This window comes from Xyrauchen texanus, chromosome 31 (genome assembly GCF_025860055.1).
Source record: "Xyrauchen texanus isolate HMW12.3.18 chromosome 31, RBS_HiC_50CHRs, whole genome shotgun sequence".
NCBI lineage: Eukaryota > Metazoa > Chordata > Actinopteri > Cypriniformes > Catostomidae > Xyrauchen > Xyrauchen texanus.
In genome coordinates, this window is record NC_068306.1 from 23,717,965 (window position 1) to 23,742,282 (window position 24,318).

At 40.1% G+C, this 24,318-nt stretch overlaps 1 protein-coding gene across 2 annotated transcripts in view; it reads right to left on the minus strand.

The window, feature by feature from the left end:
- Positions 1-2,005: 2,005 nt before the first annotated feature.
- Positions 2,006-24,318, minus strand: part of LOC127625140 (transcription elongation factor SPT6) — a 42,582-nt gene continuing 20,269 nt past the window's right edge. The window contains exons 25-38 of one of the 2 annotated variants that reach the window (XR_007968261.1): positions 24,045-24,252; positions 10,386-10,533; positions 9,493-9,635; positions 9,245-9,385; positions 8,707-8,902; positions 8,375-8,613; positions 8,182-8,295; positions 6,933-7,057; positions 6,674-6,786; positions 5,855-5,929; positions 5,556-5,737; positions 4,663-4,859; positions 2,923-4,374; positions 2,007-2,821 (exon numbers count right to left, since the gene is read on the minus strand). Coding sequence is in view for 1 of the 2 variants with exons in the window: in XM_052100229.1 (XP_051956189.1) it covers positions 4,185-4,374; positions 4,663-4,859; positions 5,556-5,737; positions 5,855-5,929; positions 6,674-6,786; positions 6,933-7,057; positions 8,182-8,295; positions 8,375-8,613; positions 8,707-8,902; positions 9,245-9,385; positions 9,493-9,635; positions 10,386-10,533; positions 24,045-24,252 (2,071 nt within the window). In the remaining variant the exon portion in view is untranslated. Of the gene's footprint in view, positions 4,375-4,662; positions 4,860-5,555; positions 5,738-5,854; positions 5,930-6,673; positions 6,787-6,932; positions 7,058-8,181; positions 8,296-8,374; positions 8,614-8,706; positions 8,903-9,244; positions 9,386-9,492; positions 9,636-10,385; positions 10,534-24,044; positions 24,253-24,318 lie in introns of both variants that reach the window. The other variant, XM_052100229.1, reaches the window with a different exon arrangement.

Genomic DNA, 24,318 nt, shown 5'->3' on the forward strand with positions numbered 1-24,318 from the left:
GCGGCTTCTTCGAGCGCTGTCCACACTTGCTTGATGCCCCTCGAACGGCGACGCGGCTTCCAGTTCAGAGATGCGAAGAGCTTCGCTGAAGAGATGAAAATCAGGGTTCCAGCCTACGAACTACGCTTATATGCACTCTAGTCATGCCCATTTTGGCGGGCTTTGATGCAGTGAGCGCGCGGACGCCTCTCATTGGATGCGAGTTCGCCCAAGCTCGTCTATAGGCTGCAGCAGTTGCCGCAGAGCAACCTATGAGCTCGCTAGCTAGCCCGCTCAAGGTCTGCAGCTGCCGCACTGCGTTGACAATGGATACAAAAATTAAGGATAATTTTTTGGCTTCAATATCTCAGAAAAGATGAATCTTTCCCGTAGCGTAAGCTAGCTTACGCAATACGAGAGAACCTCTCGTAAGAGAACGTTTTTTTTACAGCAATGGCGGCTCGTGGAGCCTCTCAATAGTTCCCGGAAGTAGCAGCAAACACATGCCGCGCCGTAGAGATGAAGCAGAACAAACTGTTTGCGACGCACTTTTAAAAGGTGAGATGTTTAAAGAATAATATTATCTTATTCTGTATATTATCAGTACATCTAAATAAAAATTACTTGTAAATTAAAACCTTATAGTTGAGTATTACTCATTAAATTAGGAGATAAGGGATGTTAATCGGATAACTAACAGATTAGGCAAGGATTGGAGCTGGATAAAGTTAGTAACGAACACCCTATTAATTGTAAAATCTTTGCAAATACCTCACACATTTTTTTGTTGTTGTAATTTTTATTTATATTTAGATTGCTCCTGCTGACTTGAGCCAACCATTTTTTTCTCCTCTCCATGTCAGTGGGGAAGCCATACATTTGCACACCTTTCTCTAAGCGATTGGAGCATCCCCATGCAGCACAGCAAACCATGGTGAAGACTATGCAACGACAACATGAAAGAAAGGACACATACAAAATGCTTGGCATGCTATTTAATTTATTAGAAATGTATTCATGAATTGCTGTAAATAGTTATTGCATTTATTTGAATAAAAATACAAAAAAAGTAATATCGTAATGTATTATTACAATTTAAAATAACTGTTTTCTATTTTAATGTATTTTAAAATGTAATTTACTCCTGTGATGCCAAGCTGAATTTTCAGCCTCATTACTTTTGAACGGCAGTTTATATAGGAGTATGCTTAAGTTGTTTTAAAGCTGAATATATTGTGTATATGAATAAGTATTGTAAGAATTATACGTTAGATATATAATATTTATAATACATAAATAATTATATTACTATATATATAGAATTGTAAGAATTGTAAACAATAAGCTTCATTTCACTAAATTTTACATTTACGTAACTGCTGCTAATAGTTAATATTTCATTGACCCATTGTGCGGTGCGAGCTGGAAATCACCTGTCACCAGCCTGTCTCTGTACTATCTGAAAAGCCATAAATAAGACATTAGTTACCATGAGATTAGTGAAAACAATGAACAAGAGGTAACATAAAAAGGCAACAGAAACCCTAGCCTGAAATAAGTTGAGGCAAATAATGGTAAGCGAACACTAATCCTCAAATATTAGCTGATTTGATCTTTAAAAAAACAACATCGCTGTAACTACATACATATGTCGGTGTGTTACATAAATATATAAAATGAATGCATTTATTGACTACTAATTACCAGAAATCGCAAAAGCACTTCCTTGAACTATCTGAAGTCTACGTGAATCACGTGACGATCAAGCATTTAGAACTTCCGTTGTCGCAACTCTCTCTCTATATGGCTCTGGTCTATATGTCACTGCTCAGGACAATATTAACCAAGTTTTTGTCAACAACATTCAGACATCAGAAACACTACTTCTCTTGGTTCTCATTTGTTACACTCCTGCTCTTGATGTGAACCACAACAAACTACATAAAAATGTATTGCCATATACAGGCAAATATAATAACCATGTTAAAGAAACTATTTCAATTATATTTTCCTGTATATGGGAATACATAATGTAGTTTGTTATGGTTCACATCAAGAGCAGGAGTAACAAATGAGAACCAATGAAGTAGTGTTACTTTCTGATGTCTGAATGTTGATGACAGAATCTTGGTTAAATTTGTCCTGAGCAGTGACATATAGACATCCTATTGCCAGTCTATTATTATTGTCAATTATTGTATGATTTGTAAATCTGTCTAAAAGTACCTGTAGTCTTTTACTAATCACATCTGGTCTACATAAAGTGTCACAAATCCTTGTAATTTGATTGTAATGAATGGGTTTGTGATGCTTTTGCCTCCAGATTAAATTTTTGTTTTCAAAACAGCATTGTTTAGGAGCAGACTACTTAGAGGTCACATTATAATTTTCTTAAATGCCCTCCAGCCAATTTGCACTGGGGCTTTTGTAAATGGCCCTTGTTATTGATTGCATCAGGAGTTTCTTTGAATAATATGATACTTATGCCAGCAACCCATGACCACAGGCTCGGCTGCGAGAAGATTCCCACTGTGAGCTAAATGAAAGGATTGTTAGACATTAATGGAAGAGAAGTATCATTGAAGAACAACTGAACTATTGCAAAGCAACAATTATAGAATGTGTTCCGCTCATTTCAAGTAAAATCTAAATTGTTAGTATTAATCTAGAGAGCATTAAATTGGCTGACTGTGATAAATGATTGCAATTTTTTCTTCTTCTGAATCCTCGTAGGCATCAGTGGCATTAATACATTCTGATAAATGTCACATGGAAAGCTGCGTAGCGGAGCCCATTAAGCCAGATCTCAAAATCACTGCAGTCTTGATCAAATAATCAAAGTCTGGACACAAATAAAAACACGAATCAGTGGAGTTTAAGAAATTAAATGGATCTCAGCAGTGAAATATGGTAAACAGAAAAGTTTAGAGCTCATTTCCAGACCTTGAGACATGATGCAGCCTCTGCTAAACACATGATCAGGCCTGAAACACTCAGAACTCAACGTCACGATATGGAAGATTCAATATACTGGAAGGAGAAAAAATAATGTCAGTAATATGTTGTGTGAAAATACTGTCACCGAATAAGGAGCCAGAGTTCACAACCATTCTTTGTTTAAATGTCCATGTTGATACATGGGGAAATGGAGAACGTTCAGCAAAACACTGATAAAAAAAACAAACAGCTTATGTGCATACAAACACCTCTGAATCTGGCCCAGGGAAGATACATACATTCAAATACACACTCAAACAACCCCTCTTTGAAAAAGCATACAAACTGGTCAGAGGTTTCAATATTTAGGACAACAGTTCAGTTTTGTATAAGTGTTATATGATATTTAACTTGGCACTTTCAAAAGAGCTCATCTGTTTCAAACTAAAGAACCACTAAATAATCAGTGTAGCAGACCTTAAAAACATGGCTTGACACAAGGTATTCAAAAACAATGGCTCATTCTTCAAGTACTGATGGATGTCACCAAAACATCACTTTCTTGGTTCTTGCTTTTACAAACTTGCACAATAGAGATAGTTCTGGGTTTCAGGGTACAGAGTAAACACATGAAATTCCTTATTAGTCACATACTTAGTTTTTTGTGTAGATGGAATTGCTAAATAACTACATAAACGCTCTTTTCTTATTAGTGCGCAGATCTTAGAGCCTTAAAGTGTTGTGTAACAGCTCAACAGAACACAAAGATTTAGAAACATTAGTGCTATGGTTCATAATGAAATAGGGTTTTATTTAAATGTTTAAGCCAGATACAAAAAGAAAAGCTCCCTGTTTGGCAAAGCCTGTGTTGGCCTGAACGAAAGATCTTATGGTGAATAAAACACCAACTCCCATCAGCAATCATGCAACGTAATGTTTTTAGCCTTTCCTCTTAATCGTTCCTCTAGTTAAAAAAAAAATTGAAAATGGAAAAAAGGGGTGCACCGTGCACATAATTTTTTAAAAGTAAAGAAAGAAAACCCTTCTGATAAACTTTCATTTTAGGTCCATTTCCTAAATCCGTTTATCGTCACCACATTTCAAGTGTTTGTCTTTGTTTCAGTAGCTTTGAATGACTGCCATTCCTGAAAAGAAACCGTTCGAGCGAAAGTGAGCAATGAGGACAGCAAAGGATGGAGGCTGAGAAATGTAATGTGGATGGATTGAGTTTTGCATGAGTAGCTTGTTCACAACCTTCCTCCCCACTTCTATCGGTCCATCTCGTCTAAGAGAGGGGTGGCGTCTCCAGCAATGGACATGGGCGTGCTCTCGATCATGGGGCTGGGCGAAGGTCGGGGCGTCATGCGAGGCGTCTTTTGCTTCCGCCGTTCTGCTTCTTTCTCCTGTAGCCACTGTTCGGCCATCTTTCCCCAATCCACGGCAGTGTGGGAACTTGTCCTGCGTAATGAGCATAGACCACGGTTAAATTGAGCATATTATACAAACTTTCATTATCCCAGAAACCAAGACTAGAAGTAAACTAAACTCCTCTGAAAACAGTTTAGTAAGTGCTTTAATCTGAGAGATATTTACAAAAGCACAGATCGAGCTTTGTCCTGCTTTAAGAAACAACAGAATAAAGTACCTCTGTGTTCAAGAAGTACAAAAGCACAAAAGTTAGAATTCAAGATGTTCAAAGTGTGAGCTCTCCATTCTTTGCAGTTCACTACAGTAAAGTGCACTCACTTGGGCTGTGGCGTCCGGACTCTGGATGAAGAGGACGACGGAGTGGAGGAAGAATGCTGATGGTGTCCGTGCGAGGACTGCGGGGTGCTGCTGGGATACTGGGGCGTGGTCATGGCCTGCTGCTGGCCAGGTGTGGTGTAAGAGTAGTTGGGCGTCATCATGGGTGTTGCCATAGGCTGCTGGGGCGTTGCAAACACCTGTCAACCAAAATGGAATAAAAGGAAACACACAGAATATTAAATATTAGAATGCTGATTTACAGCAACCAGTCATGCTTCATGCTAATGACCTTGTTACAGGTTTCCCACACCTTTCGACTTTTCAAAATAATTTTATACGGTTTGCACTCACAAAGAGCAATTTCTAGCTGATGAAATATTTTAGATCAAGAGCATAACTAGAAAAATGTATTTCCACTATAGATATTTTCATGACTTCAGATTTGATTACTGTATCAAATCACTTTATTGTCACACTACTGTGTACACAAGTGCAACAGTAGGTGAAAGTCTTGTGTGCAGTTCCGAATAATATAGCAGTACCAATTACAATAAACAACTATAAGTCGCATCGGGACAAAAACATGTTTTAGAGAGAAAATATGTATGCATGTGTATGTATGTGTATATATATATATATACACACACACACACACACACACACACACACACACACACACACACACACACACACACACACTTCAAACTGACAGAGGGTGCATGTGGCATGCACTACAACCCCGGGATGCAATGTACTAATACGTTTCACAGATTGCACAAAATTTATATTTCTGGATTTTTCCAGGTCTTCCATGATCTTTGGAACCATGTTGTTAGGCTGGTACTTTCTCTCATAGCAGATGTTTTGAATGAATGAAGCTATAGCTTTCATACGTGATAAGCACTGCTGCTGCCGCCGCCTCCTGCGCTGCTGCCTCCACTGTAGCCATACTGACTGGAGGCCCACTGGGCTGGTGTTGTATTAGGGTTCTGACCCTGCCCAGTCACCGCTGCAATAGCGTTGAACATCTGTGACGTCATGTTTCGTGGGAGAGCGTTGACTGCACGAGTCAGGTCTAAGTGAGGCAGAGAATGGTTTAAAATGTGTCAACTACATTTCTGAAAAGTAGTTTTTTGTGAAGCTTCAGAAATCCATGCGGTGTACAGGGGAGACATCAGCATGTCTGACCTACCTGCAATGTTGATGTTGGCAGGTGTGGCATTCACTGAAGCGGGTGTTCGTGTTCTGCTGCTGGTTGGCGTGATGCCTGTATAGGGAGACAGCAACACAAAATTTCAAATTACACTACTAGTCTAGAACATAAAATGAATAGTTCACCCAAAAATTTAAATTCTCATCATTTACTTACCCTCATGCCATCCCAGATGTATGAGACTTTCTTCAGCAGAACACAAATGAAGAATATTTCAGCTCTGTAGGTCCATACAATGCAAGTGAATGATGATCAGACCTTTATAGCTCCTAAAATCTCCTAAAAAGTAATCCATAAGACTCGTGTTTAAATCCATATCTTCAGAAGCAATATAATAGGTGTGTGTGAGAAACAGAACAATATTCAATTTTTTTTTTTATTCTATATCTCTACTTACACATCTGAAAGTCACATGTTGTTCCGGTTTACTACTTTCACATTTGAAAGTGAATGTTTAAGTGGAGATTTAAGGTAAAAAAAGGACTTACATTTTATCAGTTTCTCACCCACACCTATATTATTGCTTCTGAAGATATGGATTTAAACACGAGACTTATGGATTACTTCCATGTTAACTTTGTGATTTTTGGAGCTACAAAAAGGTCTGATCACCATTCACTTGCATTGTACTGTATGGACCTACAGAACAGAGATACTTTTCTAAAAATCTCTGTGTTCTACTGAAGAAAGCCATACACATCTGGAATGGCATGAGGGCGAGTACGTTATGAGATAATTGTCATTTTTAGGTAAACTATCCCTTTAAATGTAAACATTGCAAAGCTGAGAAACACCAACCTGGCACAGGATCCTGATAGTGGTCCTTGAACCAGCGGAAGAGACCATTGACTGTAGGGAATATCTGAGAACGATACCTAAAGCCATCAGGAGTGATAGTTACATATTCTATCCTACAAAAAAAAGAGAAAAAAAAGTTAAACATTTACTGTTACAAGCAGTGGACTTTTGCACTGTTTTTGGCACAGTTAAAAAAAAAAAAAACCTTATTCTTGTAAATTGTATGAACAATTTAATGTCAGGGAAGTGTGTTTGTTACCTTGGCTTCCCTCTAGGCTGGTAACCTAGCAAAAATTTTCCTGGAAGGTCTCTACAAGCCGAAACATAGTAGGGTATGAATGTTGGCTTTTCCTTCTTGCTCCTTATGAGGAACTCCTCCATTTTCTGTGAAAAAAATAAGTATCAAAGAACTACCAAAGAAACCTCATTGTCCTGCTGGAACAAAACAATACTCAGAGTTCGGGAACATTGTCGGAGCAGAAGGAATCTTCTTTCTCAGGACAATGCTCCATGCCACACAGCCAGGTCATCAAGGTGTGGATGAAGGACCACCGGATCAAGTCCCTGTCACGGCCAGCCTAATCTCCCGACTTGATCCCCATTGAAAACTTCTGGAATGTGATCAAGAGGAAGATGGATGGCCACAAGCCATCAAACAAAGCCTAGCTGCTTGAATTTATGCACCAGGAGTGGCATAAAGTCACCCAACAGCTATGTGAAAGACTGGTAGAGAGCATGCCAAGACGCATGAAAGCTGTGATTGAAAATCAGGTTTATTCCAACAAATATTAATTTCTGAACTCTTCCCAAGTTAAAACATTAGTATTGTGTTGTTTAAAAATGAATATGAACTTGTTTTATTTACATTATTTGACTGAAAACACTGATTGCACATTTTTTGTTATTCTGATCAGAATTAGTTTTTTGCAGATAAATGCCCTAAATGACCATATTTTTATCTTAGGATCCATTTTGTTAGTACATAATAGAATAACACAACAATTAAAATTTTACTCAAAAACATACCCATTACAGCAAATCCAGAGAAAATTTTGCAGTGGTCTCTTAATTTTTTCCAGAGCTGTATTTTCTGGTGAAAACACCATATTTAATTTGACACACACAAAAGAAGTTGTGAGAGTTAGGCATACAGTCAGTTCAATGTATTGACAGCAAAATGTGTCTTTCAAAAATCTTCATTTTCCAAAACATTTGAACAACATGGGTTGTGTAAATGATGTGACCTAATACTGGTGACACCCTTTTAACAGATTGTACCCCTACCATCCATTACAGCCTCGTTTTCATAAACTGAAGTCCATTTGGATGGTACATGCTTAAGCCAAGAAATGCCTGAGAGAATGCACATCCAAAATCATCAGATTTTTAGGACCTCATGAATTCCATGACGCATTCATAATTTGTAGGGGCCATGATATCCACAACATTGGGTTTAGACCAAGATGAAAAGAACAGAATTAGTGCAGATTCTCAGAATAATTACATACCTTCCTATCACCGCCACTACACTCATGGAAGTACTTGTGACCAAGCAGATCTCGTGCAAATGCAGCCATGGGCTGAATAAATCTGGCTGTGATTTCATCCAGATCCTCAAACTCCTGCAGACATCACAACAGTTAGATTTCAGATATTCCAATTATATGTGTGAGATAGTCTTTTGCTAAAGTGACAGCTCACCTCATTATTGATCCAGAGAGTATGCCCCAGGCTGAAGGCATTCTCTTTGCCCTCCTCACGCACATCCACATGCTGATAGATACCATCAGCCACCTTCCATGTGACCGTCAGGTGGTTCTCCCCTTTACTGCTGGGTCGAATAACCACATCACCCTGGTCCATAGATTCCATCATCTTCTCCGCTTGTTTGAAGTTGATGTTATGGAAGGATGGGTGAGCGATCACACGCTTAATGTATGCTATAGACAAAATGGTTGACAAGATAAGTGAATGATACACGTGTCATGTGTTTAAAGTGACAAAGAACTGCATTGATAGGAGTTGGTACTGACTGGTTCTCTGTTGTTTCTTCTTCTGCTCCTCATCCTGTTTAACATCATCAGTCTCATTGTCAAAGTCATAGTAGGTGTCTTTGGGAAGCTTCCACTCATTGTTCTTGTCGATTAGATCGGATGTCCTGCAGGTGAGGTCCACACTGAACTTCTCAATGTCGATCTTCATGATGCGGCAGTGCACAGTCATGCCAACCTAAAAGTGGAGAAACTAACATAAATCAGTCATTCCACAGTAGATAAGTGATGATGATATATTTTATAAAGCCACATAAATTTGGACCTGCAGAAATGTCTTCAGTTAATAGATTTAAGAAGTCATCTAGCAATTAATTCTAACCAAAACAGCTTATAGTATACATATTATATGGACAATCCCCTTGGAGCAATCTGAAGGTAAGTGCCATGCCTTCAGGGTACTATGATGAAGGCTCATTCCTTGTGAGGATCAAACTAGCAACCTTTCAGTCAGGTTACCTTTTTTTTATACATATCAATGGTAGTGTATCAAACAAAACAATATATCAGATTAGCTCACCTTGACCCTCTCCTCAGGGTGCTTGACTACCTTGTCACTAAGAAACTTGGTTGGAATGAAGCCCATGACGGCGTTATCTAATCTGGTTCTCACACCGATGGCTTGACCAGGGCAGGAGCCACTGTCAAAGTGATTCCACACCTGAGAAATACAAAACAACAGTACCATTACATGAGCATTTTGCTTATGAGTAAATGCAAATATACCTATGATGCCATTACTTTTGATGGTAAAAGACAGATTCCCACCTCACTGAGCTCAGGAAAGTTGTCCTGCTGGCAAAAAGGACACTGCCAGAGTCCGGTTTCATCATTACGGATGGCCTGGTCATAACTCTCACCTTGTGGCCGTCTGTGAGCGATGCCAGTCACCACACAGATGATCAGTTTACCTACACAGGCACAGAAAATGATTAATTTCAAATGTCAGAGGAGCACCACAAATATTACAGCCACTTTGTAATATTCCAAGGAATAGTTCACCCAAAGATGTGTATGTATGACTTTATTCTGCAAATAAAAATTTATATTTTAAGAAAAATATTTCAGCTCTGTAGGTCCATACAATGCAAGTGAATGGTGACCAAAACTTTGAAGCGCCAAGGAGCACATAAAGGCAGGATAAAAGTAATCCATATGACTCCAGTGGATTAATCCATGCCTTCTGGATTTTTGGATGGGAACAGACCAAAATATAACTTCATTTATAACTCCATTATAAATGTTGACAGCAGACTCTATGCACAATCATGATTTCAGACATGATTGCTAGAGATGTACAGTGAAAGTTATATTTTGGTCTGTTCTCACCCAAGCCAAATAGATCTGTTTTGAATACTTGAAATTTAACCACTGGAGTTGCATTGATTACTTTTAGGCTGCCTTTAAGTGATTTTTGGAGCTTCAAAGTTCTGGACACCATTCACTTGCATTATATGGACCAATTGATCCAAACTGAAGACCAAAAATCTTCATTCGAGAAAGAAAGTCATACACATTTGGGATGGCATGAGGGTCAGTAAATTACGAGAATTTTCATTTTTGGGTGAACTACTCCTTTACCCCTCCAGGATTTAAACAGTCTTAAAACATCTTACATATTAATCAGGACTACATGATGCAGGTGATCAAGTAGTATTTACCGATATAGAAGGTCTCCGGTGTCTCCTTGGTTAGCAGGTTGAAGACCTCCTCAGTGTTAGGCGGTCTGTAAGGGGCTCTCAAATCTTTATATCTACAGCTAAGCTCTGCACGGATGTCATAAAGTGTGATACCCTTATTACCATAACCCTGTAAGAAAGTTAAAAAAAAAATGGGTTACAGAAATACAGAGTAATTAGATGGTTTATTTTAGATGGCACAGTGGATGGCACCGACATCCATAATATAAACTAAATATGGCAAAATCCTCAACCACAACATTACCACTCGAAAACCTCAACTCAACTTCTCTGATCATATCGACCACTCAGACAGGCATATTTGTTTAAAACAACAGATTGATTATTATAATAAATAAAAATCTATAAAATATTCCTTCAATATTATTGCACTCTCACTTCCATCTGTTCTAGCTTGTACTTTCTATGCAACTTTGAAACATAGCATGTCCTGCAGGGGCGTAGTATTCATTTTAAAAGTGTGGGGGGGCACAGCTGTCAGTAGGAGGCTCGCATAGACCCAACATTTACAGCACAGTTTTTATATATTACAGTACATATTAATATACAAGATAAATATAAGTATTGGTCGATCAATATCTTTTTTTTTTTATGGCCGATGCAGATATCCAGAGAGCAGGTTGGTGCCGATACAATGCCGATATAAATCACACAATAACAAACGTAAAATTGCAAAATAAAAATTATCATTATATTGAAGGGTGAGGGTCAAAATCCCTTGTCTCTTCAGATATATCAATACATATATATATATATATATATATATATCTCCTTTTATATCAATATCTATCTGTATTCTGTTGCTTAACTTCTTTAATAAAGTGATGAATTAACTATATGCATGATCACATAATCAATTCTATTTTCTTATGCATAACTGAAATATACTTTGAATCATATGTGTGTTGAATGCTAACTAGTCTCTTTTAGGAACATTCCAGAGTCTTTCTCTCTGTCCTGCACGTAGGCTGAAGGTCTTTTGGGGATAAGCTTATCTGTGATGCTTTCCAGCCTCTAGGGGAGGGGGCAGGGCGAATGCGTTAAACATAGGTTCCAGATGTATTCTGTGTTTGATTGTTACCTTTCCATGACTAATTATATGGTTTAAAGTCCTATGTAATAATACCTGAATAGTAGAAGTGTGATTTTCTCTTATTATTTCTTTAGGGAAGAAATGTATGTCATTTCTACCCCTCTCCTCTGCCCGAGGAGTGAATATTTTATCTCTCTGTTTTGGTTTAAATGGCCTGATAACGTTGTGCGCTGGCTCTCTTGTGCCCAGAGAAGAACTGTCGTTCGTCAGTGTTTTGTGTGCGCGTTTGACCTTCTACCCAGGTTTTGAACCCAGGGATGCACACCAGGCAGACTCGAAGACGCCCCGCGACCATCTGCAAGGTCACTTCAGATGTAAATCTCGGGCTCAGACGACAAGTGCGCTGATTAATGTTGATAGGCCGCATAGCTGTCTATATGTTGTGACTTTATGGTCTTTTAGCCAATCAGGAGTAAAATAATGGAATGTACGTCCTTGCAAATGGTATAATTGATGTAAGATTTTGTGTAAGGTACGAGTTGGCTTTCGATCTCCTCGTGAGACTTCGCCGCTGGCTCTACCAATTTCACTGCAGACTATACTTCAGTAAATTTTTGATTCTTTAACTGAACTTCTCGACTCCTGGTCTTCTTTCTCCATATCTGGTCCGGGTCACAACTGTTATACCCCTAACAGTTTGGTGGAGGATGCGGCGGGCAATCACTCCGTGGTGACATCTCTGGCAAATCAGCAAACAAGGTAGGAAGCTTTTATTAATTGTTAGGGCTGTCTGACTGGAAGAGATTTTGAAGGGGAGCGGGAGAGCTTCACTCCGACGAGGCGAGTGAAGAGTAATTTAATTATACTATTGAAAGTGTAAGAAGTCGCTGAGAGAGCTGTTAAGGGTTAAAACAGCAAACAGCGCAAGTGAAGCGTGCTCTGTGGGAGGCCCAGGTGGGCATTGGTGTAGCGCCACCCCGGCAGAGTGCATCCCTGGACGGGAGGTCCAGTGGCACCGTAAACCTGCTCAATCTCTTCCACCTCAGATAGGGGTACCCCGAGCTTAGTGAATCAGGCAGTTAGGGATTTGGATATTAGGTATAAAATAGAATAAAATACAATAGGGATTGTTTTGCCAGGGATGCATCAGGAGCGGTCCCAAGTAAATAAATAAATTATGACCCGAATTGGTATGGATCAGTATATGTGACCAGGATGTTTGTGAAGAATACTTTGTGGTGTATTGTGTAGAAATCCAGTATTGTTGCTGCTATAGTTAATTTATCCGCGTAAAATATTTGCTGCTAAAATCTTTTCGGTAGTGATTTTCAACTGTGACCAAGAAAAATGACTGATAAAGGGAATTTTCTGAGTAGTTCTGACCAAAACGAGGAGGGCACACGCTGTAAACAGCTCTGCTCTGACGAGCTCAAATCAAAGAAATGTGCACAGCTCATTAAGAAAATGGTCAGTCAGGGGTTTGATTCTGATTGGAACGTCATGCAGCAGATTGACTGGCTGCAGAACAAAAAAGACGCTGATAGGGCCAAATATCTATCCGTGTTTGCCTATTCATGGATTTGTAAACTGGGTGGTATACCTTTAAGCCATGAAAAGGCAATTCCAAATATGATGGACGGATGGTCTAGCTTGATTGCCCAGCGTGATAGAGTGGCAAAAATTATTGGGCACAAAGTCGGCTGTGATCTGTGTAGTTTGAGTAAGGGTTTCGAGGCTGTTTGTGAAAAGGCAGAAAATGCTGTGAAAAATGAGACAGTTCCCAGTGCTCCATTGGCCCCCACCTTCTCTTCTCAGACTGCTCAGGCAGCTGCTGCTTTCAGCTGCTGATCAGACTGATAATCAGAACGATGGGCCATATGCTGAGGCGCGCGGATTGTTGAATGTGGCTGTTTCGCGCCCCCCACCTTATGATTCCTGCCGTGCAATCGAAGCAGATTAAGCAAAAACAGGGGGTCGGAAATCTTAACTTGTCCCCCAGAGAAATGTCTAAACCTATTGAGACGGCATTCGCCGCCCCAATCCGACATCAGGCTTGGGGAGGATTGAATACTGAGATGGGTGCTGGCTGGGAGGATGGTCAATGAGTCAGACTCACAGCGGCTGAGAAAAACAGTTTGCTTGCAGGGTTGGAACCTTTTAAGTTGTATAACCCAAACAAAATTCTATGGGACAGGCTAGAGGCCATTGCTAGGCAACAGAATCTGGGGATGGCAGATATACAGTCTTTGGTTGAGGGTTTGGTTCCCACCAGCAAATTAAGGGCGGTTCAGACTGCTCCTTTCCACCCCAGAGTCCCCACAGATTGGCCTGAGTTTTGTGAAGCTTACTCAGATTACAAGTTACGCGTGAAAGATATTTTGGGTCGGGGGTCTTTTCCCTGGACCAGTGTGACACAGATTAAACAGAGGGCTGGCGAAAACCCCTTAGAATACATTGAGCGCTTTCGCATAGCCTATGAAACGTACTGTGCTGCAAAAAACAAAACAGAAGATCTTGATTCTGCCATAGTGATAGAATCCGCTACAGGCGGATTGAATAAACAATACCGAGACATGTTGTTGAACAGTGCCATTAACATCAGATATTGGGAGGATTTGCTTCGTTGGTGCTCTGTAAGCTGGAGCCGTTTGCAAACATGTGATGATGATGTTAATGTGGGTAAAGTATCTGCTGTGTCAGTTGAAGTGGAAATGAGTCCCCGCAATAACATAACCTGCTATAATTGTGACGAGAGAGGTCATACCTCTAGAGATTTTACCAAGCCTGTTGCCAGATGCAGAAATTGTAACAGAGAGGGCCACATTGCTAGACATTGTCGTAGTGGTAAACAAAAAAAAAATAAAATAAAATAAATAAATAAAATCACAGAAATGAGAAAAAGGAAGGTCCTAAAAATGATGTTTCTGTCAACAGTGATGCTCCGAAGCTTAACTCTCTGACTACAGCTGAGCTCAAAAAGCTGAGGCAGCTGATAGGGGACGAATAGGGGTCAGCGGCCTCCGGTTCATGTAATTATGCAGACACCAGCCCATTCATACATGCGTTGTTAGGAGGCCGGCAATGCCTTATTTTGATTGACACGGGCTGACTGTATCAATTACAGATCTCGATCTTGAGATCACTTCTGAAACTTTGTATATAGAAGGTCTAAATGGCACAAATGTATATCATAAATCTGTTCCTATCCCTCTAACCATTTCTAACTCTGAAAAAGTCTATTGGACTGAATTTTGGGTAGGGAAAAATACTGTAGGGACTCTAATTGGTGTTGACATTCTGAAAGAACTCGAAGCTGATGTTTTGCTTTCTCAAGATAAGCTAGTGCTTGGCTGCAATGAAACAATTCGCTTATCTCAGAGTGGCCCCCACCATGAGCAGAGATGTGCAGTGGCTGAACCTGCTAGTCTAACTGAAACTCGCCCTGAGTGGAAGTTTATAATTTCCAAATTTCCTGATGTATGGGCAAAAGATAAATATGATTGTGGTTTAGCACAGATTCAGCCACTGAGCATCCCAGGTCCTTTGCATGAAGCCAGAAGACAATATCCTTTGAAAAATAAGGCTTGAGAGGGAGCCGACACTGTTGTAGATGAACTATGCAAACGGGGGATTGTGATTCCCTGCTCCTCTCCCACTAACTCTCCCATGTGGCCTGTCAAAAAGCCGGATGGGAGCTGGCGTTTGACCATTGATTACACTTCTCTGAATTCAGTGTCTGAGAAAATGCACCCTCTGGTGGCCAACCCCGCAACTATCCTACACGAGATAGAATCTGAACATTGTCTTTTTACTGCTTTAGACATTTCTTACGATTTTTGGACTTGTCCCCTAGCCAAGGAGGACCAAGGCAGATTTTCTTTCACCAGCAGGGGTCGCCAATGGACATGGAGTCGTTTGCCACAAGGTTTCTGCAACTCACCCACACTGTTTCATCAGGTACTAGCATCCTTCATCGATCCGGTAAGAAAACAAATTGAATATGACGGATCTGTTGTCCTACAATATGTGGATGACATTTTAATTGCTAGTCCAACCAAGTTCAAACATTTGACTGCTGTACAGACTGTTTTGAATGCCCTCCAAAACGGGGGATTCAAAGTTAACTTGAAGAAAGAAAAATGTGGATAAATATTGACATTGAAACTGCTATCAACCCTGCCTCCTTACTTCCAGAAGAAGGAACTGCACACAACTGTGCCCGACTGATCGAGACGGACAGCCAGAGCCCTCTTCAATCTGAACCACTTTCTGATGCAATGAAGTTGTTCGTGGATGGTTCTAGCTTTCATGAAAACGCTTCACTGGCTGGGCTGTTGTAAATGAACATGGTGAAACTGTTGACTGTGGTTCTCTTTCAGGAGGAGGGGCTCAAGTGGCCGAGCTGGTCGCATTGACACGAGCATTGCAGTATGGCCAGGGGAAACGAGTCAATGTTTACACTGACAGCCGTTATGCATATGGTGCTGTTCATGACTTCGGCCCTGTGTGGAGACGCAGAGGATTTCTTACCACTGCCGGTCTCTCATCAACAGCAGGTAAAAGAACTTATGAATGCCTGTGATCTTCCTGCAACAGGAGCAGTTATCAAAGTCACTGGACATGCAACGGACAATTCTCCTGAGGCCACAGGAAACCGAGCTGCTGACACAGCTGCCAGAGAGGCTGCAACACAGACTGAGACTTGCGTGAGTGTTATGGCTCTTGCTCCTCAGGAGAGTGAGACCCCCAGAGACCTTTTTAAAATCTATGATGAGGATGACCCTGAAGAGATAGAACAATGGACAAAATTAGGAGCTCAGAAAAATGCAGAAGGACTGTGGAAATTTAATGAGCGTTTTGTTTGTCCTGTTTCTGCTAGAACTGAACTAATGTCTTTGTATCATGGTTTGGCACATACAGGTCCTGAAAAACTACATGCAATGATTTCCAAAACCTGGTGGTGGCCCCGACTGAGGGCTTCTTGCAATGATTTTTGTAAGAGATGTCTAGTATGCCTTAAGGTTAATTCTTCCTCTAAGCTGAAAATTCCCTTAGGACATGCCCCTCGACCTCAAGCCGTGGACACACCTCCAAATTGATTTCATAGGTCCACTGCCCCCTAGTGGAGGTTTTACATACATTCTAATGATTGTTGATCTGTTTTCCAGATGGGTTGAGGCCTTTCCACTGAGAAACTGCACCGCAGATGCAACCGCCAAGATTATGTTGAATGAAGTTTTCCCAAGATGGGGTATGCCCTTACAAATTGATTCAGATCAGGGTACACATTTTACTGGGAAGGTGATGAAAAATGTCATGAAATTGATGGGGGTGAGGCAACACTTTCACATTCCATTTAGGCCCCAATCTAGCGGATCTATTGAACGCACTAATCGTACGCTTAAAACTTCATTGAGAAAGAGATTGTTGGAGTGGGGGAAAGGGTGGCATGCGGCTGTCCCAGCGATTTTGTTAAGCATGAGAGCCAGCCCTAATAAGACTACACAGCTCAGCCCTTTTGAGGTAATGACAGGTCGCTACATGCGGCTGCCCTGGGATGCCCCCTTGCAACATGAGGGACCATCCGGGCCTTTGAAAGAAGCTTTACAAAATTATCTGAAAGCTTTGGATGACAGTATGCGAGACACACGGGTTAGTGTTAGCACACGACAAGCAGATCGAGATAATGTTGAGCAAAAAGACATGCCTGCTTTGCCTGAAATAGGTGACAATGTAATGTTACAGCGGGAGATAGTTTCCCCCTTAGGTCCAAAATTTGATGGGCCTTATCAGGTGGTATTGACCACTAACACCTCTGTTCTACTGGACAGGGGGTTTTGAGTACCGTGATGGAGACATTGGTCACAGGTGAAACCACTTGAAAAGTGTAACAACTTACTACCTCGGGATCATTAAATGTCTGTCGTGTATGTTAAAATTCTAGAATTCTAGAACAAATGTTTTATCATCACAGATGGCTGAATCCGACGACATACTGAAGCTGCTAATTCTTCAAGAAGAAGTGCGTAGTGAGAGACGACTGAAAGTGAAACGAGCTTTCATCCGATTGGTACTTCCGCTCTCGTTGGTATTTTTAATTCTGATCGCTTTATCATTTTTGATGTGGATTCAAATTTCAATTTGGACAGGGAGATTCCATGCATTTTCAACTCATTGGGATTGTAAGGAGATCGATAACCGTCCATCACGGGTACAATACCAATGTCTAAATTCAACTGAGGGTCTAAATTTAATTCCTACCATGTACCAAAAGGTAAATGATCATTGTTATCGTCTGGATGGAAATGAGACAGTGACCTATTGGCTTGGTCACTCCCCAAATTATCCCGATACTACCCTCATTATGCAAAAAGGTTGGTGGATGAGGAGTGGAGGCGTTGACCTGTTTGAAGGAGATTTCAGTTCAATAAGCTGGATCCCTGACCACATAGCTCGTGAAAACATGAGTGCATGCTCTATACGAATGGATATGGTTAATCGATATTTGTTAAAATCTAGAAAAGGTGAGAGTAGAGCAGAACGAAGGAGGCATCAGGTAGCAGATGTGAATGACTCCCACATGATTTTAGGTGGAAAAGCAGTGAAACTTCCGTTATACCCTGATCCTCGCCACATCATGTCATACTATCTTCCCAAAGCTAAGAATGAACTTGGTTACAACAAAGTCGTTAAAGATGTAGCCCAATGCTATAGATACAGCAATATTGTGATTAGAGAAGAACCGGGGTCTGATGAGTATCAAACAGCAATAAATGATAAGGATTTGATGAAATGGGGAGTGTTAGTCCCAACTAAATGCCACATGATCCGATGGGACACTAATAGGGCTTACGGTGCAGTCTGTGATAGGTTAGGACGGATAGATAAAACTGACAGGGACAAGTTCGATCTGAATGGCAGTAAAAATGGTTTGCCTGTTATTAATGCTTTGTCCCTCTCTTGGCCCAGGTACACTAGATTCGATGACCCTTGGAAGGAGACTGCACATGTTGAGCGTTGTTTAGGTAAAGAAATTCAACAGTGGTTTGTTAAGATGTTTCCTCCTGGAGATGTTGATAAATGTAGAGAAATTTCTGAGAAGCTCACCGGTGTGAAGATGATGGAGATACCCTGGGAGGTGTGTAATGCTTCTTTTGTTAAGTCAGGTTACACTTGGGCTAGTTTTTCTGATGTGTTGCACCAGTATGAGTTTGCTAGGAACCTTGCTAACAGAACTGTTTTCAACATGGATCACTTGCATGATTACCTTGAAGATAAATGTTATAATCCTACATCGATGGCTTATAATGTGACAGCATGGATGCACTTGCAAGTGTTTAAACTGAATATTGAAATGATGTACACTCGAGCAAAGACTAGTCTGGTACCTTTAAAGTATGAGGAGCTGTTGTGGGACAATTATAAATCATTTCAGGTGAGGATGTGGCCTCAGTTGTCCGATGTAGCTATTGGAGATGAGTGGTTTGACAGGGCAAAACAATTTAGACAATTTCTGAGTCCAATTCCTTCAGTACAGGAAATCAGAGATCTAGAGTCTAAGACTCCATCAGAGGACTGTGCTAAACACAGGTTGACACACCCCATGGGTCCTGCATGGCGTCCAGTTGATAAGAGTAAGAAAGCTAACGAAGCAGAGCTGTCTCTTTGTGTTGCAGAGTTGAAGCAGAAGACTGAATATTTTCCTCGGTTGAAGGCGCAAACAGCTCGGCAGAAATTTATCACTGCATTTCTGGAACAGGTAAAAACTAATGATCCATTTGCAGGTTATGAGTATTTGAATTCTGTATGGCTTAAATCTAAGGGCACTCCATGGTATACGGATTCGGAACCTCCGTCTGCTATAGCAATAGCGTTGGTTTTGGCTTTTTCGGTAGGAGCAATATTTACTGACATGACGGAAACAGTGGAGGAATATGTGGAGGAAGCTTGGGAGGAGTTTGTGGCTGCGTCAGAGGATTTGGTCATGGGAGCTGTTAAATATGTGTTATATGCTTTTGGAGCTCTTTTGGGAGTGGGTGTCCTCTGTCTGTGTGTGTGGATGTGTGTTCGTTCCTGTTTTTCTTATGTATGCAGGTCTGCTTGCAGTAACTTGAACCCTTCCGAGGAGGAGAACCGACTGAGAAAACTGACGACACGCTTGAAAGAGAAACTTAAGAAGGATAACATCCATGCCCTGTTGTGAGTGGAAGGTGGGAGAGCCTTCGCGTGGGGACTGGGAATTTTTAGTATCCAGCATGTCCGCAATGAGGTGAAGAGACAAGTGTGACCCGTCAGGGAAGCATGCGTTACCACTCCACCTTCCGTAGTGACCCCACATTGGTCTAAAACGGGGGACTGAAGAGTGAGGGTCAAAATCCCTTGTCTCTTCAGATATATCAATACATATATTGACATATATATATATATATATATATATACACATATATATATATATCCTTATATCAATATCTATCTGTATTCTGTTGCTTAACTTCTTTAATAAAGTGATGAATTAACTATATGCATGATCACATAATCAATTCTATTTTCTTATGCATAACTGAAATATACTTTGAATCATATGTGTGTTGAATGCTAACTAGTCTCTTTTAGGAACATTCCAGAGTCTTTCTCTCTGTCCTGCACGTAGGCTGAAGGTCTTTTGGGGATAAGCTTATCTGTGATGCTTTCCAGCCTCTCAGGGGAGGGGGCAGGGCGAATGCGTTAAACATAGGTTCCAGATGTATTGTGTGTTTGATTGTTACCTTTCCATGACTAATTATATGGTTTAAAGTCCTATGTAATAATACCTGAATAGTAGAAGTGTGATTTTCTCTTATTATTTCTTTAGGGAAGAAATGTATGTTATTTCTACCCCTCTCCTCTGCCCGAGGAGTGAGTATTTTATCTCTCTGTTTTGGTTTACATTTACATTTACATTTATGCATTTGGCAGACGCTTTTATCCAAAGCGACTTACAGTGCAATTATTACAGGGACAATCCCCCCAGAACAACCTGGAGTTAAGTGCCTTGCTCAAGGACACAATGGTGGTGGCCATGGGGTTCGAACCAGCGACCTTCTGATTAACAGCCCTGTGCTTTAGCCACTACGCCACCACCACTCTAAATGGCCTGATAACGTTGTGCGCTGGCTCTCTTGTGCCCAGAGAAGAACTGTCGTTCGTCAGTGTTTTGTGTGTGCCTTTGACCTTCTACCCAGGTTTTGAACCCAGGGATGCACACCAGGCCGACTCGAAGACGCCCCGCGACCATCTGCGAGGTCACTTCAGATGTAAATCTCGGGCTCAGAGGACAAGTGCACTGATTAATGTTGATAGGCCGCATAGCTGTCTATATGTTGTGACTTTATGGTCTTTTAGCCAATCAGGAGTAAAATAATGGAATGTACGTCCTTGCAAATGGTATAATTGATGTAAGATTTTGTGTAAGGTACGAGTTGGCTTTCGATCTCCTCGTGAGACTTTGCCGCTGGCTCTACCAATTTCACTGCAGACTATACTTCAGTAAATTTTTGATTCTTTAATTGAACTTCTCGACTCCTGGTCTTCTTTCTCCATATCTGGTCCGGGTCATAACTGTTATACCCCTAACAATATATAAACTCTTATTTAGCACCATATTTACTAAATTTCACACAAAACTAAAAAATATTGTATTTTAAATTGTAGCTAACAGTTCCTTCAGATTTCCGTTTAGTCCTCAGATTTTTGTTATTTATTTGCACATGAAGAAATAGTTAATATATTAGGGAGGAAGAAATAACAGTACACCCAGTTTGAAAAGCACCTTATTTTATTCTGAACTTCATATACAACCTCTGGAGGCAGCATTTTCCTTGAAGTTGCACTCACGCATTCATGCGCATCCAGCTCGAACCTCAATCTCCTGACAGTTTAAATGGCCTGGATCGCCTACTTGAATTGACACGGATTGACCGTCATGATTTGTGAATCAGAGGAACTTTTGATCCTGAAGTATTTGATTCTGGCTGATGGACTACTCGCTTCAGGAGGAAGATATTAGATGAGCACTCGAGAAGAAAATCGCAGGTTTTTGTAAGGATCGTGAATCATATCGGTTTAAATGAGATATTGGCAAATGTTATATAATACAAGTTTTATTGATATTTGCCTTTTATCATTAGAAAAGAATGTTAAAGGTAACAGAACTGTTGAGGAGAGACTACGAGTACATGCTTTAAGAGGTAGATTTTCGAGCGCTCCAAAGAATGCTGGATCTGCTCAAGTTGTGCGAGGTTGGGTTATTACATCTGAGTGTTTAAATTAGATATACGCATATTTGCAGACAGTATGAGATATTGGTATTATTGAAATTAGCTTTTTTATAATTAGAAAAGATGGAAAGAGGGAAAAAGAAACAGGCGAGCTCTTTAACACTATGAGCTCAAACGCGGCTCTGATATGCAGACCATTTAAATCTGTGTTTCTCAACTGGTGGGTTGCGACCCAAAAGTGGGTCGAAGGTCTATTCGGAATGGGTCACAGAGAGAAGTGTAAGAACAATGATTTTGGCAGCCACTCAAGTGATAGAGATTATTTAATGATAATATATAATGAAGAGATTTAATGATAAGCTCGCATTCAGCTCAAGGCTTCTCATTTGCATTGCAATATTTTCATGGTGCGACACATTTTTGCACGAGTTTAACGTTACCAGCTCGTGTGCTAATGATCTCCTATGCTCTCTGACGTGCGCGTGCAACAGCCGGCCTTCCCTTGATATTGTGGTGCACAGACCTTAAAACTGATGTGACCCATTTCAATTCTAGCAAGACATTTCTAGTTTAAAGCATCACAGAAGAAGTCAAACCCATCAAACAGGCAGCTCCGACATGCCAAACAGCACTGATTTAGGAAAAGAGCAATAATATTATGCTTTTTTATAATTTTATGCACTAAAAAATTTAAATCATTACAACATCACCTTAACAAAGTTTCATGATTTTACACGAGTAAAATAAATGTTTATATTTTGAAAAATGTTATAGTTTCATATGAAATAATCTATAGGTAGCATCTTTTAGACCTAATTTTTATATCAACAGTGGCAGTTGTAGTTAAAGTTTCAAAATGTGTTTCGGCTAGTATTTTTTTCATCAATAACAAAACAAAAATAAATAAACAAATAATGTCACTTGATGGTTGTCCTTGTACTTGAAAACCATGAACAAAACCATGCAAGATAAAAGGAAACGCGACCCAGGGTACAATAAATACAGGTTACGTTTGTACTATAGTGGGTCGCTACATGACTTCCAATGTAAAATCTGGGTCCTGAAGCAAAACCAGTTGAGAACCACTGATTTAAAAGGACACCGGGTTGCACACAGTCTATTATTGTAGGAACATGACCAGTGCAGTAAATCAATTCTATAAAAGATCCTTTAGTTGCAGTGATTTACAGATCTCAGTCACTTCACAAGCAAGCAGGCAATAATCGGCACCCACAAGAATCAAGGGGCCAAACGGGAAAACTTATCGGCCGATGCTGGTATTGAAAAAAAGTCAGAATATCAGCAGATTTATTGGCCACGGTTATATATAGGTCAACCACTAGATATAAGTATTATATTAATAAATATCATGTACACTTGTAGTATATGTAGTATTTTAAAGATACATGTATTGAAATTAAGTGCACAATTTAGCCAAATTAGCTGCAAAAATAAAGGGCATCTTGGAGCACTTGCTTCTGTTTCACACATGACAATAAAAGACTGAGCACAAGCAGGTCCTTGAACAAATTAATCAATTACAATAAAGCCAGTTGTGCATGTGCAGAGTTAAATTTTTTTACACTGTGCATAGTAGGATTTACATTTATCCAAGTGGCTTGAGTGAAAAGGTTCAACAAAATTCGTTCAGATCCATTTAATGATTCATTCAGTGACCATTTCTGGTTATGCCAACTGCTGATGTCTTGTGAAAATAGTCACTGTATCAACAATCTAAAGAAAAATTGTAATCTTTTAAAATGTGTATGTCTATAGACCTACAAATATATTTTAATATAGGTTTTATGCATTATAACAACAAAGCAAATCTATAATTTCCCTACAGTTTGCGAGTTGCTGAGCATGACTTATCAAAAGACAACAATAATAGTCTTATATTATTACGAGTTTCAATTACGTCTGTAAGTTTTCATGTGTAAAAAAGTGTCTACATGTCTATTGACTTCAGTAAAATGCATGTGTTCTACCAACACAGCAGATCTATCTTTTTATTTAACACAGATCTATTAATCTGATTAAATTGGCAAAAAGAACCAACCAAACTATTATCTCACAAACATATTATAAAAAACATAACTTAATGAAGACTCAGGCACTGATATAAATTCCACTTAGATCTACATCAATGCCGATAAATAAACATGGATAAATGAGCATTGTTGAAACATCCCCCCCACGTCCCCCTAGCTGCTACACCCTTGATGTCCTACATTACTACCTCTTTAGGATGAATTGCTTAGGTTTTTTACTCTTATCTGTAAGTCACTTTGGATACAAGTGTATGCTTGTTGACTTGATCTTCTCTCTCACCTGTCTCTCCAGCTCCTCGGCAAAGGCATCCAGATCCAGGTCCTTCAGCCTCTCCGGGTTCTCTAAGATCTCCTCTAGCGCTCCGGCTGGGTTAGCATCCTCTGCAGACTCGTCGTACTCCAGAGCATCCACTGCCATTTTACGAGCCCACTCATATGTTTCAGGGTGCACTCGGGAACCGTCCAAGACCTCGATATAGGAGTCAGTACTGCAGAGTGAAAGATGACATCAAACATTTCTTCATCTTTTCATTGTTGAAGCAGAATTCAGAGTG